Raw genomic sequence first — 19094 nt, 5'->3', positions numbered from 1 at the left:
GGTTGGTTTGTGTGTTCCCCTCCACATATGTGATGGTTAATCGTGTCAACTTGATCTAGATCCACTTAGGGTACAAATCTCTGGACATGCTTCTAGGAAGTTTCTACATTAGTTCATCATGGTGGGAAGACTATCTGTAAATGTGGTGGGTACCACTCCATGGATTGAGACTCTAGATGGTATAACAAGGAAAGAGGCAGTGAGCGCCAGCATTCCTCTCTCCCTGCTGCCCAACTGCAGATGCAACAGCATCAGTTGCCACCACACACCAACCACCATGCCTTCATAGCTATGATCAACTATACTGCTTCTAGCTATAAGTCAAAGTAAGCCCTTCCTTAAACTGCTTTTGCAGGGATTTGATACAGGAACAAGGAAACTAATACAATAAAAATCCCAAAAGCCACCTGCACCAAGTGAGATTAATTTGAGTGTTGCAGGAGACCCATCAGCCACTGATCCACTGACATTCAGATAACGTTTGTGTGGACTCCGGTCTCCATCCACACCATTTGTCAGTTTCTCGACATTTCCAATGTGCAGTTCAATAGAGAAAGAGCTCAGAAAGAATCAAGAACCAGACAAATCCCATCCCATCCAATTCCTTCACTTTGTGTACCTTTTGCTCTTTTCTTCCTTAACTACAAACACAATTTTAAGAGAAGATCGATATTTGAGTAAGTCAGAGTGGCCAGCTGAACAACAGCATTTTGTCCGTACAAAATTGAGAGATTTCTCCCCTCGGTTCTCAAGACACACCAACTCTGACACAGCTCTCTGCCAACCTGGCATATGAAAAGGCAGCACAGAGAACACACCAAACATGGAGCCCGTTTGCAAAGAATGCAGTTGAATTGGAAGTTTGTGAGCTTTGGATAGCAGTGGTTATTTTTAACTAGTTTATATTTCCTTAAGTTTTGTTCACGTTTTTTACTTTAAAGTGCAGTGGCCTGTGACACCTTTCATTAAGGACATTTACTATATGCTCTGTCATCCAGGCAAATATTACTCATTAATTGTCAAAGAGACAGAATGGCAATAAGATACTTAAATGAAGTAATAAATACACACTTCAAAGGCTGAGAAAAATAACAGAACTGGCCCCATTCAAGGTTAGGCAAGTCGTAAGCTCACTACCCAACCACAATATTTAATGTCACACATTATTATTATGTAAAAATTCAATCTGTTTGACTGGCTGTGATTTAAGATTGTGTGTGTGTGTGTGTGTGTGTGTGTGTGTGACTGTACATTTTTTACATGTGTCTGTATTTGTGTGTCTGTCTGTGACTGTGCATTTTTATGTGTGTGCAGGTGCTTGTGCTGGGGAGGGTACATACATGTGTGGAGGCCAGAGGTTAACTTCAGATATCATTCCTCAGGACAACATTTAAACAAACTTTGTTTTTGAAGAAGGAATCTCTCACAAGCCTGGGATTGTCCAAGTAGGTCAGGCTGGTTGACAAGCTAACCCCAGGGATTGGCCTGCCTCTGCCTCTGCCTCTGCCTCCCCAGCTCAGGAATCATAAGTATATGACACCATGGCTGGTTTTGGATAGGGGGCTGGTGGTAGTTTTTTTTGGGGGGTTCTTTATTTTACATGGGTCCTAGAGATCAAACTCAGGTCATTATGGTAAGCCCTTTACCAAGTGAGCCACCTCCCAGGCTCTCCATTTTAAAACTCATTATTATTCTGTGTCTATGACATTCAAAACAGCCGTTTGAATGTCACCATGAAGCTTACAGAGTAATCGATTATATAACTGCATACCTATCCTGCCAAGAAAAGGTAAACTTGCTAAATTTCCCAAGTCCACTTAGCCCAAGGTCCCAATCCGGAGGGCAATACTGTTGACAATGCAGCAAGCGCTGGGGAAGCCAGAAGCAAAATGCAGGAAGTCGGTGCCTGTTGACAGCAGGCTGCCAGGGTCTGGCCCAACTCTATGGTGATAAATCTCCTTGAGTCATAGAGGAGAAGTGAGACCAACGTTGTCAGGGTAGCGATGGGCAGCTGGCCACCACCATGCTTCGTGTAACACTCAGCCTCCTTAAAAGACAAGAGAGTGGAGGAGAAGCCCACTTTCCCTCAGACAACATCCTTGTTATCCAGGTGGGTGATAATGGTGACTTGGGAATTATGGAGTGGGGAATAAAGGGAGTATCCCCAAAGAACACTTGGTCTCACCAGACAGTGACACTGTCTGGAAAAACAACCAAGTGACCATTAATTACATTCAGGGACACGTGACAAACTATATTCCAGCCACCTAGAGATTCACTTTCTCTCCCCCTATCTCCTAGCCAGGATTTCATGTAGCCCAGAGCCCCTGTGATTACAAGTGTGTAGCAGGCCTACTTTATGTGGTGCTAGGGACTAAAAGAAGGGTCTTGTACATGGTAGGAAAGCACTTTACCAACTGAGCTATATTCCCAGCCCTAAAGAATCTCAGTATAACAGATTTTAAGTCCAAAACTCTCAAAACTAGTTTTCTGGAGTTTTATTTGAAGTTCCAGAGAAAGAAACATGGCACAAAGTCTGCAGAAGATGGAATGGTAGTGTGGGGAGAAGGGACAAGGCGTGTCCATTCCAGCAAGAGCTCCTATTCGGCTGCATAACATTCAGCTTAAACAAATGGAGTATTATACTGCTACGAAGAGGGGTGAAGAATTGATTCATGCTACAATGTAAGTGAACCTAGGGAGAAGAGAGCAAACATGACAGGTTATAGGAGAGCTGGCATGACAGGCTACTGAAGAGAGCAGATGCGACAAGTCACACATTGAGCAACTCCATTTATATGACATGAGTTTCCTGAGGGAGGGAGGGAGGGTGGGAGGGAGGGAGGGGGAAGGAGGAAGAAAACAAGGGCTACTTGTGGGGGGCACAGGATTTCTTTTTGAGGTGGCACAAATGTGGAAATAAAAATAGTGTGGTCATACAATTTCATGAAGATACCAAAAAAAAAAAATCACAAAAGGTACACTTTAAAAGTAAATCATACGGTGTGTGAATTATATTATGCTTTTCAAAGGAGAGTTACAAATTGATGCAGATGATACAGGAGACAAATTAGGATTCACAACACAATTCCACTGCAAGGGAATTCTAAGAACAAGTCACAGGAAATGTGGCCACATGACTACAGGGTTGGAGAGGATCACCATGAACCATCATCATTTGGAACTATCACTGGGAATAATGGGATCCCCAACAACTGACAGCCAAGATGAGAAATCCCCAAACACCACCAGGCAGGTGGTTCCTAACTGTCACCAATAGCCCCAGATGAAATGGAGCTAAGACAACAAGAGCCACCATCAGTCCTGTCCCGTCTCTCGTATCTGCTTTACTACAAGGTGAATTAGGCTAGGCTTCACATGACGTCTGTCATAAAGGAAAAGTTGTGAAAATACAAATACCCTCCCCATACATGGAAAAACAGCACAGTGGTATCCTCTAAGACTGACTGTGACCTTGTCCAAGTTACCAGTGGCATGGTGTGCCTGTGCCTTGATTTACCCAGCTGGGAGAGTAAGATAATAACATGTCTCTGCTCTACCAGACTGAGCAGGGGATAATTAGAGCTCCTGGTGCCCGTGTGATCTTTGCATGGAGACAGCAGGCTATTATCACAGTCTTAACCAACACCTCTTCCAGCAGTCGGGCCCTGGCTCTATTTAAAGAGGTAATGGATTTGCTACAAGAGCAAAATACTGACGCTTTGCTTTTTTGACTTTGTAAACTTTAAGGCATTTCGATGGAAGTTAAATTGTTCCTTAAATCCCATTTAATAAATGAACATGGGGGGGGGAGCCCTAACTGGCTTCCCCATACTTTACGGAAACAAAGGACTATGCCTACAGTCACGTATAACAAGGCCAGAGGTCCTTGCTCAGGGTCTATAGTCCTTTATAAACGCTGTTGGCATCAATTTAACTCAAACACACACACTCATAATGGACCCACCCTGGAGATGGGGCCAAGGCCCCTAAGTATGGTTTGGGTTTTTCTGCAACATGGCAGAAATGGCAGGGCAGACATGAAGAGCAGCCAGCCAGTCCAGGTGGCATCAGCTCACTCTGAGGATATCTGCTGGAAGACACATGAGGCCAGACCATCTGGTTCCCTGCCAAGCCCAGCCATGAGGCAGCCTGGAGTCCCCCATGTGGGACACAGTTAACTGCAGATATCCTGAGGTCACCTCCCCACTATCTCATAAACTAAATTGATAAATCTGGAAGGCTTGGGGTGTGTTCCTTGGGTTCTTTTTGGTGACCACCCCTTGACAAGCCACTCTCATCAATAATGCCTTAACTTCATGTTAAGAGTCCTTATAACTTACACTCACTTCTGCTTTCTGAGGTACCTAAACACACATGCCATACACTCACACACGCACAACACATAACACACACGAATGAAAATTAAATCTTAGTAAGATCCCTCAAAGCTTTCTTATCTCTCAGCCGCTATTTACTCACTGGGGTGACTTACCAGTTGTAGCACAAGCTGCATCGTCTCAAACCCGTCATTGCCCCTCCAAGTTCCCATGGCCAGGGAATTTTTGGTCATGGCTAAGTGATGGTAAGCAGACATACAGCAATTCTGCAAGGCAGTAAATAGTGACTCCTACTTCAGGCAGGCAAACAGGGTGTTCTTGGGGCTCAAAACACAAAGAGCTTGTGATCTCTCCCCATAGCCCGCAGGCAGTTCCCTACTTCCTATAGAATTCAATCCTAAAACAGAAGCATGGTTTATAGAGAAATCAAGCACTAGGGAAATGTCTGGAGATCTACAAAGATGACACCAGCTAACAATCTAAGCAACAGAGGAGAGGCTACCTTAAATTCCCTCTCCTGATAGTGAGATTGATGACTGACTGCTATGCCATCCTAGAGCCTTCATCCAGCAGCTGGTGGAAGTGGAAGCAGACACCCACAGCTAAACACTGAACTGAACTGGAATCCAGATGCAGGAACGAGTGAAAAGCAAAGGGGTCCAGACCAGGCTGGTGAAACCCACAGAAACAGCTGACCTGATCATCGGGGAACTCTTGCTCCCGAGACTGAGAGCTGGGATACCAGCATGGGACTGATTCAGACCCCAGGAACATGGGTTTCAGAGTGAGAAAACCTCAGAAATCTACGGGACCTCCTGTAGTAGTTCAGTACTTATCCCTAGCATAGGTGTGGACTTTGGGAGCCCAATCCACATACAGGGATACTCCCTGAGCCAAGACACACTGGGGTGGGCCTAGAACCCTATCCCAAAGGATACGATAGACTCTGATCACACCCTATAGAAGGCCTCACCATCCAGGGGGAACAGAAAAGATATGTGGTAGGTAGGGTTTTAGTTGGGGATGGGGGGTGGGAGGGAAGGACAAGAGGGAGAAGGGAACTGGGATTGTCATGTAAAACAATCCTGTTTCTAATTCAAATTAAAAAAATCTGAAAAAAAAACAGAAGCATGCATAGGAACTATTTGTACAAACTTCCATTCCCACCAATCTAAAATAAAACAAAACACCAAGCAACTTTTTACTCATACCTCATTTAAACCTGCCAAAAAAGGTGACCATCTCCTCCCTACTAAGATCAAAACACAATCATGTGGCCAAGTGTTTAGTGACCAGGCAAACCTGGCGACTGGCATTCAGGCCAAGATAACAACAAAGTTCCTCATCTGAAGCCCCCTCTGCACATCATGTTTGTCAAGTGAAAATGATGAATTTGGGGGAGCCACACAGACATGAAGACCTGAGATCAGATTCCCCAGCACACATGCTGTGGAATGGGAAGATGGGTGGAGGATTGTGTTGCTGTAATTCCAGCACTGGGGAGGCAGAGACAGATGAATGAATGGCTGGGAGCTTGCTGGCCAGCCACCCTCCATGAATCAGCAAGATCCAAAGTTAGTGAGAGATTCTTCCTCAAAAGATAAGGTGAAGAGTGAGCAAGGAAGACATCTGTCATACATATATACACTCACAGAAACAGGTGCACATACACACCACATACACACATGATGGAATATACACTCATATAAATAGATGCACATATATACTATATACACACATGATGGAATACACACTGACATAAAGAGGTACACATACACACCACATACACACATGATGGAATATACACTCACATAAACAATGTACATATACATCACATATGTGCATGACAAAATTCAACAAACACTCAAAGAATCATGCTAATCCTGCTACACAAACCTGCCCAAACATCACACATCACAGAAGCCTGACATACTTATTTCTCAACAGAAACACAAAAGTCTGATAGATACACAAATGGCAGCTGGACACAGGGGTGGGGGGTGCTGGAAGGAAGGGTAAGGAGGCTAAACCAGACAGCAATTAGCTGCTGCTGAGTGCTTCCTTGGGAAGTCCAGCTTCCACAGCCAGCCCTTGGGAGGCCAAGCACAGGGACCCTGCTGCTCCAGAAATTCTGCTGGCATTCTTCTCCCTGCTCCAGGGTCAACTGGCCAGAGCTCTTGGCAGTAGACCTGCTATAGCAATTTCATAGACCCATTTCCAAATGAATGAATTCAAAGTTACCACCAAGCCACAAAATGAGATGATCTGAACTGTGCCATACCTTTTCATAACAAGTCAAAGATGCTAAGGACCAAGAACAAAACAAAGATGAAAGATGAAATGAATTTACAAAGGAGTGGACACCTTATGAATAATTACAGCTGAGGAGTCAAGCTGCATCAGAAATACATTTATAAGACAACAGAGCATAACTGAATTGTGTGACGTGACAGGAATTGATATGCTGCAATTGCATTTCCAAAGTTTACTGACCCCTCCCCCCATAGTCAAACAGAGAAAGGGTTTGTTTTTAGCTTACAACTCTCAGATTATGGTCCATCACAAACAAATCAGGCAGGAACCTGGAGGCAGGAGCTGATACAGAGGCCATGGAGGGGTGCTGCTCACTGCCTTACTTCCCCATGGCTTGCTCAGTCAGCCTGCTTTCTTATAGCACCCAGAACCAGCAGTTCAGGGGTGGCATCACCCACAGTGAGCTAGGCCCTCCCACAGCAGTCATCAATATGCTCTACAGGCTTGTGAAGACGCCAATCTTATGCAGGTATTTTCTCAACTGACCCTAGCTTGTGTCAAGATGACAGGAAAAACCAGCCAGGACACCACTGTCCTGCTTCATCCCTGAACTTGTCCCCCTTGCCCTGGCCATCTTCTGTTCCTTCACATTCCTTGCCGTGTATCACACTTTTACTTATTCTGTTTCCTTGGGCTGAGACACAGCCAAGCTCTCTGTGCAGAGGATTTTCATCAGCTCAGCTCATTCTTTATACCCACTGCTCCTCCCGCAAGCCCTGTCACTCACCAGACACTCACTCCTGTTCAAACAACACGAGAAAGAAAAGAAAAAAGGGAAAATGGGTTGGGCACGGTGGCAAACACCTCTAATTCTAGCATGGAGGGGGCACAGAAACAGGAGGATATCAAGTTCAAGGTTAGCCTAGACTACCGAGCAAATCATTGTCTTAAAAAAAAATCAAATCAATGACATAAGGATGGGGCTTAATTTCCTGAAGACACTGGTTTCTCAGCAGGGCCCCGGGGTGCTGTGAACCTCTACTGTGATCAGCAGCCACGTGTCTCAATGAACACAGGAGTCCATGAAGAGAGGCTGGCCAGCCCTAAATTGTAGGAATTTATAGCCTCTCTCTCCAAATTTGAGAGCTGAAAGCCCGTGAATGGTGATCTGAATGAGAGATGAGCCATTAGGCTCCTTTATTTATACTGTGTCTTCAGTCTGTGGCGCTGTTTGGAGAGAGTTAGGTGATGGATGCACCCTCACAGGAGGAAGTCTGTTACTGGGGGAAGGCTTTGAGAGTTGAGAGCCTCTAGTCACTTCCGGGCTCACCTTCTGTGCTTCCTGCTTGCATTTGAAGATGTCAGCTCCTCCAAAGAACAGAATGAACTCTGGAAGAGGGTTTACCTTCAGGCCGAGGACCAGAGGAGAAACAAGGACAGAAGTGGGCAAGCGTCACTGGAAGCAACTCCAGGACACTGAGGACTGACTCTTCTTCGAGTGTGAATGGCCACCATGCTTTCTCTTTGAAGGCTTCCTGGACCTACACTACTAATGACCTGGCTTACTTGTGAGCACAGGAGGCCAGCACGGCATCAACACTCTTAGGGGCCTCTTGAGAGTGGCACAGCAAACAGGTAAGTCTTGGAGACTTAACCTGGACCGTGTAGTGTATTTGTATCTGATGTTCAGGGAAATGATACATGATCAGGCTTTGCTAAAGATGCTGGCAAACCTGGCACTAGCTCTGGAGACCAGGCTGGCGTGGAACTCACAGATATCCGCCTGCCTCTGCCTCCAGAGAGCTACTTCTCCCCGATTTCTCCTGCTGTGTGTGCACTTCCCCCGGCCCCCATCAGCTATATACCATCCCTAAACCATGACAACGGAAAACTTACCATGGTGGATATGGCCCAAGTGCTGAGTCACTTAGGTTTCACAGGAACAGACAGTAATTCATTTATTTGTTCTTTTTGCAGTCCTTTTCTTTATTTTCAGGGTGTCTGTTGAGTGGCTTTTCTTGGGTAGGGTGGTCAAACTTGAACAAACAAACACCTATTCACCCTAGAAAGGGTGCCAGCAGACCATATTTCACCCAAGTCTAAACTTGCTGAACCAGTGAGTTTAATTAGGGTGGCTTACTTACAGGAGGCTGGGCAACGTACTCTATCTACATCATGGAAAAAACTACCCCTCTTTCTTAGCAATTGTTAATCCCTTATATGTATATTCAAGCAGTGAGGCCTCTCCTGAGCCTTCACCTCTTCCAGAAGGGAACATCCGTGGACCCAGCCTTGTGAGAGCTTCATGCAGTAATCACAGCTTCCCTGATTTCAACATGGCAACTGCCATGTCATCCCCAGAAGAGTCCACAAGAAGACTTGTGATCAGGAAAAATCGTTAACTCTTGATGACCACTGGGAGTGAAGTTAGTGGTGGACATTGTGGCAAGTACGTTCCAGAAGTCCAGAGTCCAGCAAACATGTCCTTGTGTCCCCCAGAGGGCGAGGGAACATCAGTTAGTTCTCGGGTGCTGCTGCTCTTTAACAGGTTTCTAGACTGCAAGTTTTTATAGCCTGGCCCCAGCAGAACTGCCAACTCCTTTCCAAGGCTCCCATCTTCAGCCTCTGTATATCAGGGACCTACTCCAAAGGAAATACCTTTGCCCACATCTCTCCCGGTGCCCACCACCAGGCCCTTCACTGAGCATCTGTAGTACACAAACCCAACTCCAAGAGTCCATTTCCCCCCAACTCTGGTCTCCTCAGCCCTTACAGAGTGAACTGCACTCTATTCTCCGTTTTTTCCTATCCATCTAAGGATGTCTTAAGAATATCCAACATTGGCTAGTCCATATGTTCATGACTGCAAAATGCAGCAAAAGTCAAACGAGGGGAAAAAATTAGACAATGAGGAAAGAGGACTCAAAATCCCAAACAAAACCCAGTTTTAAAAGGGAATTCGCATCCAAGGACCTCAACTCCTACCACTAGTAGCAGCACACTATGACCTTGGCCAAGAAACACATCCCTTGGTGTGCTAAAAGCTACCTTCAGCATAACTAGAAGGGCCCTGACATTCTGAGACCAAGCTTCCAACTCCAGCTCAAATTAGTATTTCCCAATAGGATTTTTATTATTATTAAACAGATACACCCTCCATTCTGTGGGGACACTGGTATGTTTTAAAATCTGGGAACTGGATTGGTCAGGCAGACTGAGTAATAGCTTCTTTACACAGAAAAAGTGTTCCCAGAAACCAATGCTGCTGGCTACTCTAAAGATTTCATGGAAGCCAAACTGCCCTCCTACTCATCAACAGGAATTGGGCTTGGCACAGTAGAACTGGCTCCGGTATGGTGGACACATATACTCCCAAGAAGAAGCCACCCTAAAGAACAGATTTGCAAGCTGGGCATAGTGGTGCAGGCTCATCCCCAGCACTCAGGAGTTGGAAGTTAGATCTCTGTGAGTTCAAGGCCAACCTCTACACAGTTAGCTCCAGGACAGCCAGAGCTACAGAGTGAGACCCTGTCTCAAATTTTAAAACAAAAAAAAAGAACAAATTTACACCCAAGTGGTGTCTGATAGCTTAAAACTCTCCACCACTCAGATACCAGTTCAGGACAAATTATTTAAAAGGGGGTCAGAGGCTGTACAAACACCTCTGGCTACAGTTACCTTCTGTGTCTGAAAAGCACCATCTGGCTATAAGACCAAGTAGCAGGAACATTGGTCTCTATTTCCCTTCCGCTAAGTGTTCCTCTAGCCCTCACAAGGCCATGGTAACAGCTGTTTGCATGGAGAGAACATTAATGCCACGGGAAGTCTAGTGTTTGCATAAAAACTTCATTCACAAACTCATGCCTGGGGGGAGACTTTCCTAAAAGCTGCTGAGATTGCTCAAGAGCCAGAAAACACTGGGAAAGGTAGTTTCACACATAAATCACAAAAGCAGCATTAAAGGGATCCCAGTGCAAACAGCCTGGGCACACCCAACTCCCTCAATGGTGGCCTTGTGGGGTCAAAAATAACACTGGCCTCTTTGGGGGAATTCCAGTGATAAAATTAATTCTCTCTGTAAAAATTCTTTACTAGTATTTCCACTTGAGTCAAATATAGCCTGCAGACATTTGCTCTCTCTGGTACAGATAACTGTTACAGGAATTCAAACATGTGAGGCAGAAATCAAACGGCCATTCATTTCTTAGGAGTCAAAGGCACTTTGCTGGATCATTGTGGCCCTGTGGCTTCTGCTGCAGGACCAGAGTCATGAGAGTAGGGTGACACTGGGAATCCTCTGCTTCTCAGACTCCTGTGTTAATTGGAACACAGTGTGTCCTTGGCAGGGGCAAAGAACAAGGGAAGAATGCTAACCAAGTGTCAGCTGCTTCTGGAGAGTTCTGAAGGAAGACGGTGGGCCGGGGCTCAATCCCTAACTGATGGACACGACCCAAGATGTCAGTGCATTTCATAAGGATGGGACACATTATTTCACAGGAACCTCAGAACCTCAGCTCAGGTACCCTCCTCCTGTGGACCAGAGACCTAGTGGCTAAGCCACAGGCCTGATCCTGTCTGCAGGAGGCACTATCACACCAGAACCCAGGAGTCTGTCTTTCTCAAGCTGACTCATTTTGCCAATGTCCACATTATCAAGAATCTCAAATATGAGTATGACACCTCTTCTAGAATAGCAACCTGAAACTACCCCCAGGTCCTTTGTGACCCCCTCTTCCTGCTGTGAGCACCCTTTTTTCAGTCGGAGATAAAGATTTCTGTTATGCCCAGAAGCCAACTAAGAGACCAGTGTAGATGTCTGGATGTGTGACTAAAACAAACCATTAGTAGATGAGAGCCCAGAGCCGGATGCAGCCTGTTCCCAGCCCTTCAGCACCCGGCAGGAAGGGGCATGAATCCCTTCCCTGAGATGGGCAAACAAGCCCAACAACAACACACATCTTACTTCCTGCTCGTCATAGGGTTCATCCAGTTTCCCCTTTTTAAAGAGCTGGTCCTTCAGAAACATCACTAGGTGGAGACCTTCTCTCCCTCCTTTCCAAGTACAGAGTGACTTCTGGCAATGTTCATGCATTGGTGGGACATGAGTGACTAAACACACTAATGTGACTGCTCCAAGGACAGCCCAAAGTTGTTTAAAAATCCTGTCTCCACAGCCATTTAAACGTTCATTTGTGTAAATCTCAGTATTATAATAAGACAATGGGATTACTTCAGACAAGCTCCCCCTGCCCTCACTTTGCCAAGTCCCCATGCACACAGACAAAGGATGCCTTCTGGGAAGCAACAAGAAAGCAGGACTGCAAAAAGTGGTGGACAAGCTTCACTTGCCTATTTGATTCTTCCTTTAAAAAAAAAAAAAAAATAAGTCTACATGCATCTTTTGCTATTTCTGTAGAGGTTTATTCCCAGGATAGGAAAGATTAACACAGGCTGCAGTACCCTCTGATTGTGACAAAATGCAGACAAACGGCAGGTAGGAAATGTCCCTCAAGAGCAATGAATCCAACAGTGGACACACAACACAGGCCACTCAGTCTACGGTGAGCTGAATGATGGCCCCAATATCACCAACCATTAATTAGCTCCATCAAAATTTCTGTTTCATGACGCCCGCTTTTCCTCGCCAACAGTCAACTTCATGATATTTTAGATGGGAAGAATGTCCCAGGAGAGGACAGGAAAGCGCCAGATACCTTGTTGACTCTTACAATCTGATGTTTACTTCCAAAGACGACCTCGGAAGCCTGCTCTACCATTAAATTCATCCTTGGTCAGTCAGCAATCGGAGATCTCTATTGCAAATCCATGAGCAATGCAGGACAGTGTGAAAAAAAAAAAAAAAAAAACTCAGAAACAACTCAGGTGTTCCCAGGATCAAGAGTCATCCCATGTTCCTAGGGAAGAGGACCTGGACTGTCCCAGCGACAGAGGGAAGTAACGGGTACGCAACTAGGGCTTCTGAATCAAACAGAACAGTCAAGAGAGATGGAAACAGCAAGTTCAGAAAACCCACCTTCATGTGATTGCTCAGATGGGTATTTCACTTGAAAGAAACTATACTGACAGACACTCTTCAGTTATCGGCCTTCACGAAGTTCTGAAATCAGCCCATGAACTACATTCAAAGTTTGCTGTTTGTGAGAGACCATTTCTCCAGACAGGAAAAAAAACAAAACAAACAAACAAAAAAACCAACAACAACAAAAAACTGTACCACATACCAGGATCCAAACAGAACATTTCAAAGTGGATTCATCTTAGACTCCACTGACTAAACACACAATCCCCCAGTCCTGGGGTATATGCAAGCTCTTGCCTGCAATCAAGTTACAATGTCAATACTGAATATGTGAATTCTTTTCAAAGAGCCTGTGGTTTTAAAGTCTATTTTGTTCAAGAAAAAAAAAGCAGTTATTTTCAATTTTTCTGCAGGCGTTCTAATTGCTAAATTGCATGAACTCTTGATAAATCTATCCGAGTTCGCACCTGTGTTCTTGTCCTAGTGAGTAGGGAAGCATTCTTTGAATGCATATACAATCTAGGCTTGCAGTCAAGGCACCAGCAATTCAAGATGGAACACAGCCTTACCATTTGCAGAGGTCTTTTTAAAGTTATTCAGGAATTCCTCCAGTAGCTGGGACTGGTTGGGAGAGGGTGGCAGACCTCTCCTGTCCCTGGAGGACAGGTCACTGTCTGACCAGGAAGTGCACAGGGTTGTCCTTGTGTCCACAGGCCGGGCGATCAGTCTAAGTCCAACACTCTTCTCAGAAAACAAGGCCTCCATCTGCCTGATGTCAAGGTCAGACACAGCTTCCCCATTCAAGGTCATGATTTCATTGCCCTTTCTCAGCCCTGAGAACCAGGAAGGGGGAAACAGGAAGACAGGGGGAGAGAGATCACAAAGTTCAATTTTAAGATGAGAGCAAGCTGCAAATGCCAACCACTGACCAGGTAGAAAATGCATCACTACATAGAAGTTTAAGCTAAAGTCCAGCTCTGAGCTGGCGTTAAGCAGATTGTTTTGAACACAATCTGGGGAACTGCTTATCGAGGGTTTTCTCTGGGTCTCTCTCTGTCTCACACAGTCTCTCTCTCCCTCTATCTAGACATTTGTATATGAATACTCTCTTTACACACACACACACACACACACACACACACACACACCTGTATGAAATCTCTTTTTACACATACCTATATAAATACTCTCCTTATACACATATATAGTGTGTATATATATATCTATATATATATATATATATATATGGATATATATATTTTCTCAAGAACTCCCACATACATTACCTGTATGAAATCTCTTTTTATACACACACACACACACACACACACACACACACCTGTATAAATACTCTCTTTATACACAATGCTTAATATATATATATACAACATGTGTACTTTCAAGTACATTCTTTCTCAAAAAACTCCAGGAGGAACCATCATCAGACAAAACTGCAAACGACCTCACAAGACAGATGCATCTCACAGTCAGAAACTCAGAGAGCACACACACAGCACCGCACAGACCTCCTCCATATGCCAGACTGTCGGGAAGAACGTCGCTTATAAATATCCGGCTGAGATGCTGGAGTTCATCCACCTGAGCTGTGACTGCAAACCCTGGGGAGGAAAACAGAGCTGGTGTGAGTTCGCCTCCCTTCGTCTCCCTGGTCCAGGCAGGGGGCGCATCCGTGAACACATTTCTTGTAAATGGGACTGTACTGAGAAGTCAGTTGTAACTGTTTTGAAAGCGCTATTATTTAGCAAGAGAGGGAAAGAGGAAGCCACCAGGCTGGAGGGTTTAGACCCAGGAGCGTGCAACCTTAATCAACAGTTGCATCTGTATACAGCAGCACATCCACAGCAGCCAGCTACTGGGAATAGCCTGGTGGACAAATGGACGGACAGAATATGGTGCAAACAGAGAGTAGAACATTACTCAGCCTTAAGAGGAAAATTCTGGCACATCCTATCATGGGATGAACCCTGAAGACATTAATGCTAAGCTGGGCACAAAAAGACAAATAGCAAAGGGTTCCCAAATTCAGAGGGACAAAGGGTATAATGTGTGCTCACCAAGGGCTGGGGAAGGGAGTAGGAAGCCAACATCCTATGGATGCAAAACTCCAGTTCTGTCAAATGAGGGTGATGGTGAGGGTGGGGGTGACTCACAGACACAGATGTACTTTGTTGCCACGGATAAGGGTGAAGACAATCTCCTTTATGTACTTTTATCTCACCACAGTTAAAACAGTGCTTTATATTGTATAAGTTAAGACTAACAGATACTTTTCCTAAAATGCAGTGAGGTGTTTTCAAGAAGGTTAAAGACCGGGGTTGGGCAACGGCTTGGTAGACACTGCACAGCATGTGCCTGCACAAGCATAAGGATCAGAGTTAGAATCTCCAGAACCCATGTAAAAAGTCAGATGCCCAGCACAATCACCAGTATCCCAGCATTCCCTCAGGAGGTTGAGACCGAACACTGCCTGGAAGCTTGCAGTTAACCTGGCCCAAGCAGTGGAAAAACAAATCCTGTCTCAAAAAGACATATACTCAAAGATATAACCCAGGGTTGTTCATTGTCCTCCATATGTGTGCCCTGGCATGCATGTACACACTAGGGTCTCTCTCTCTCTCTCTCTCTCTCTCTCTCTCTCTCTCTCTCTCTCTCTCTCTCTCTCTCACACACACACACACACACACACACACACACACACACTTGGGAAAACTGCCTGCTTTATATAGATGTGTTTATAAAACCCAATACATGTCCTGCTTGAAATGCATGCTCCCTCAGACCCTGCCACCACTGCCATGGGTTCCCCGGTGCTATGAGCTACTAGAGGACAAGGAAAATGTCCTCTTTCCCCTGTGTCTTCTCTGAGCCTCAAGCAGAGCTTGGCCAGCCATGGCAAAAGAATCTGTGACTATACTCATTTGCTAAGATGGGAAGAAGACATGGCGGTCATGGGAGGCATAGACAAACAGCAAAGAGGGTTTCCAAACAAAACCAACTTATAAGCAACCAATACAAGCCTACAGTGAACACAGTGGTTCTCAGCATTTGGGAGGCTAAGGCAGGGGGATCACTACAAGTTTTGAGGGCATCCTGGGATCCCAGGCCAGTGTGGGCTACAAAGTGAGACCTTGTCTCAAAATAAACCAACACAGCTGATCATATAATTAAGACAGAGTCCAAAAGAATGAAATTTTAACATATTACAATTCTAGTGTATTAGCAACTTGAATTATTTTAAAGCAGGTATCTAACACAACCAAAACAGCCTTTCTGTGGCTGTTTCATCAGCCTTTATCTAATTACCTCTCGTGGTAAAGTCACTTTACCTCTCGTGAGGTGCACTTTGAACAAAATCTACACTGACCCTTCATTGTTAAACTCAGCACAGAGGGAGAGAGAGAAGCAAACAGATAAGAAGCTTATTCCAGTTAGATCATCCATATGTTCTTGAAGGGCAGGTAAGATTTCTATCCTGAGAGAAGGGATCAGGAAAGAACAGCACTCCAGCTCGATATAATTTTAAATATGGAAGGAAGCCTCGTGGGGGCTGCAAAGATGGCTCAGAAGACCCACATTCTGCTCCTAGCATGCAAACTGGACAGCTCACAACTGACTGCAATTCCAGACCCTGGGGATCACGCGCCCTCTTCTGGCCTCTTCAGGTACTTCATACATGTGGCAGATGCATAGGCACAAATGGATCAAAGAAGCCTTCTCAGGTTCCTGGGTGACCCCGAGAGAGGCACCAAGCACGGTTAATTCATTATGTTAGCACTACCACCAGCATGCCACGTTCCTTACCAACTTTTATTATTTCCTGTGATTGCCTGGCCATCTCCCCAATCCTCATATGTAGAAGCCCATCCTGACAGAGTAAATAATAACGAAGAGAGAGAGAGGCAAAAGGCAAGAAGGACAGCAGGCTCTGGGGGCCAGGAGAGGGCTTGTGACACTCACCAAAGTCAGTTGTGTTCCCAGTCTTGGTCAGCTGCACATCATATATGCTGAGTGGGAAAACTTCAATTTCATCATAAACCTAAGAAAGGTGAAAGCAAACAGAATCCACGGATCTAACGTTACACAACCTTGGGAAATTATACTGACACACTTCACAGGAAAATTGCAATACTGCTTACAAGAGGGCTGTTTACAAATCAGACACCAAACGTGAACAGTATGCCCCCCAAATTACAGCCTTCAAAATTAAGAGCATTCGGAGTCCCAGGGAAAGAGCTGAGTCGCCAGAGTGCTCGCTGAGCATGACAAAGCCTTCGTCCGGTGTGACCACAAGCATCGCACACATATTTGTATTCCGGGCACTGGGGACGTAGAGGCAGGAGAATCAGAATCTCATGATCATCTTCAGCTACACAAGGAGTTCGAGGCCAGCCTGGGCTGTGAGATCGGACACAGATGTGGTTGGACAGCCCCTCCCGACCTCCACCGTCCACTTGCCTGCTCTTGCATGAGTTCATACGGTGCGGGCACATGCCACTCAACACTTTCACCAACCACTTTCCGAAGCTGAAGACCATAGTGAGTGGGCTCCAACTGTCTCATCTGCAAAGAAAATGATTGGTTATTTGGAGTCTAATTGCTCTGTCCCCAAATCACCAGTGTTCAGGAGATTCACAACAGACCACTGTCAAAAAGCTGCACGTAATTTGCTCAGTCCAGAACTACAGAGAAACTCAAATTTCAATGTGCAAACCAGAAAGAGAAGGGTCAAAATTCATTGTTAAGGTTTCCTCTAAGTACTGTCACCACAGAGTGTGAGGTTCACCAGTAGGAAGCTAAGGCACTACATCTCATCACACCACCCACCTCCCTTCAGATGGCTTTAAGTCGTTTCTCATGAAAGTACAGAGATTTATAAGATGTGTTCATGCTCTACGGACTTCAGATTGTCGCAGTTCAAAGTACTTTCAAAAGGACAATGTGTGAGTTCAGATATAGTCTCATTTCTTCCTACCTCTCTGCCCCCTTTCCCTCTCCCCCTCTTCCTCTCTCTCTTCTGTGTGTATGTGTGTGTGTGCGCGCGTGCGTGCGTGCGTGTGTGTGTGTGTGTGTGTGTGTGTGTGTGTGAAACAAGCATGCATGCACCCCCCCTCCTTCCCTCACTTGCGTCTTTTCTTTCTTCCCCACACTTTCAGCAGCAAAGTGTTTATCTCAGGTCTGTGCTCCAAACAGGATTAGCCCACCTCCTGTCTCTGACACCTTTTAACACTCAGAAAATGTGTCACTGAAATAGTTTTTAACACCTATACAGATCAATAGCCAGGCTTTTCTGAAGAAAAGTCACTGGGAGGAGGGGGCAGGTAAGGTCATAAAGATATAATCCCATACACAAGTGTTCAGGACGCTAATGCTTCAATGCCAAGTATGAGAGAGAATTAAAATTCTCTTCATGCCTGCCATGAACCTCAGCAAACTCTACATGCCTCTTCACCACTTAGGTACTCCCATGAACTTCTGTCCCTTAAATCTTTCAGCTCTACTCCGCCACCTGGTGGTCTAAAAGTATCATAGCTGCCAGTGCTGCATGGACGTATCCTATAACTTTCTCTTCACACTGGGAATAAAGTCCAGTTGGAAGAATGAATGACCACCCACTCATAAGTGTCCAGGAAGCAACTGTGAGTGGTAATGAGCTATGGACTTCACAGTACACAAACCACTTCATCTCTAGGTAATGTGAACAGCAACAGATGTTACACATGGCTCTACATATAGATTAAAAATGTATGAGGAATAATGCAGGGTCTTCATGGAAGCACGGGACCATGACCTAAGGGCTCGTTAACTAACTAGAAAATGTTAATATGTTCCCATGTGGAATGCTGGGTTTTAACGCCCTACAAAACCAGAAGTCAGAGGAGTGCACTAATGATTCAGAAATATCTATTTCCGCAGCAAAGTCCATCACCTTGCATGCCAATGCCAGTACATCTTCCACTCTGTGCTCAGGCTTGATGACCACAGTAACTCCCTCATTGTCCTGGAAGTGAACGTAAGTCTGGATTTCCCATGAGTTGTCTCGGAGGGTATTGTCTACTGCGGGGCCATATGGATGCAGATCATGGACCTGAGTTCAGTGAGAAAACAGACAAGTCAGATAAGAAAAATAGAAACCATAAGGGGAAAAAATGTTCTCTACAAGTAAGTAGTTGTTACCATAAACTTTGCACATGCCACACACACACATACACACACACACACACACACACACACACACACACACACACACACACACACACGCCTCTCACACCACTCTGGGGCAGCCTTTGGCTAGCACCAAGCTGATAGCCAGCCAGCCTTTGGCTCTTCACTCTCTCTACACAGATGGAGCTGAAGCCCAGAAAGGGAGGCTCCTTCCACTCTGCCACTGGGGCAGCTCAGAACAACTCAATCTTCCTGCTGCAGAGTCCTCATGGAGAAGA

At 45.3% G+C, this 19094-nt stretch overlaps 1 protein-coding gene across 9 annotated transcripts in view; it reads right to left on the bottom strand.

Moving 5' to 3' along the window:
* Tiam2 (TIAM Rac1 associated GEF 2) overlaps positions 1-19094 on the bottom strand; it is a 239052-nt gene that overhangs the window by 47497 nt on the left and 172461 nt on the right. For all 9 annotated transcript variants that reach the window (XM_027401037.2, XM_027401039.2, XM_027401038.2 and 6 more), the window contains 5 exons: positions 18581-18739; positions 17110-17214; positions 16612-16690; positions 14160-14252; positions 13203-13466 (listed from right to left, as the gene is read on the bottom strand). In XM_027401037.2, coding sequence (XP_027256838.1) covers positions 13203-13466; positions 14160-14252; positions 16612-16690; positions 17110-17214; positions 18581-18739 — 700 coding nt within the window. The remainder of the gene's footprint in view (positions 1-13202; positions 13467-14159; positions 14253-16611; positions 16691-17109; positions 17215-18580; positions 18740-19094) is intronic.

The sequence above is a fragment of the Cricetulus griseus genome, chromosome 2, assembly GCF_003668045.3.
Source record: "Cricetulus griseus strain 17A/GY chromosome 2, alternate assembly CriGri-PICRH-1.0, whole genome shotgun sequence".
NCBI lineage: Eukaryota > Metazoa > Chordata > Mammalia > Rodentia > Cricetidae > Cricetulus > Cricetulus griseus.
This window is presented reverse-complemented; position numbering and strand designations above follow the sequence as displayed.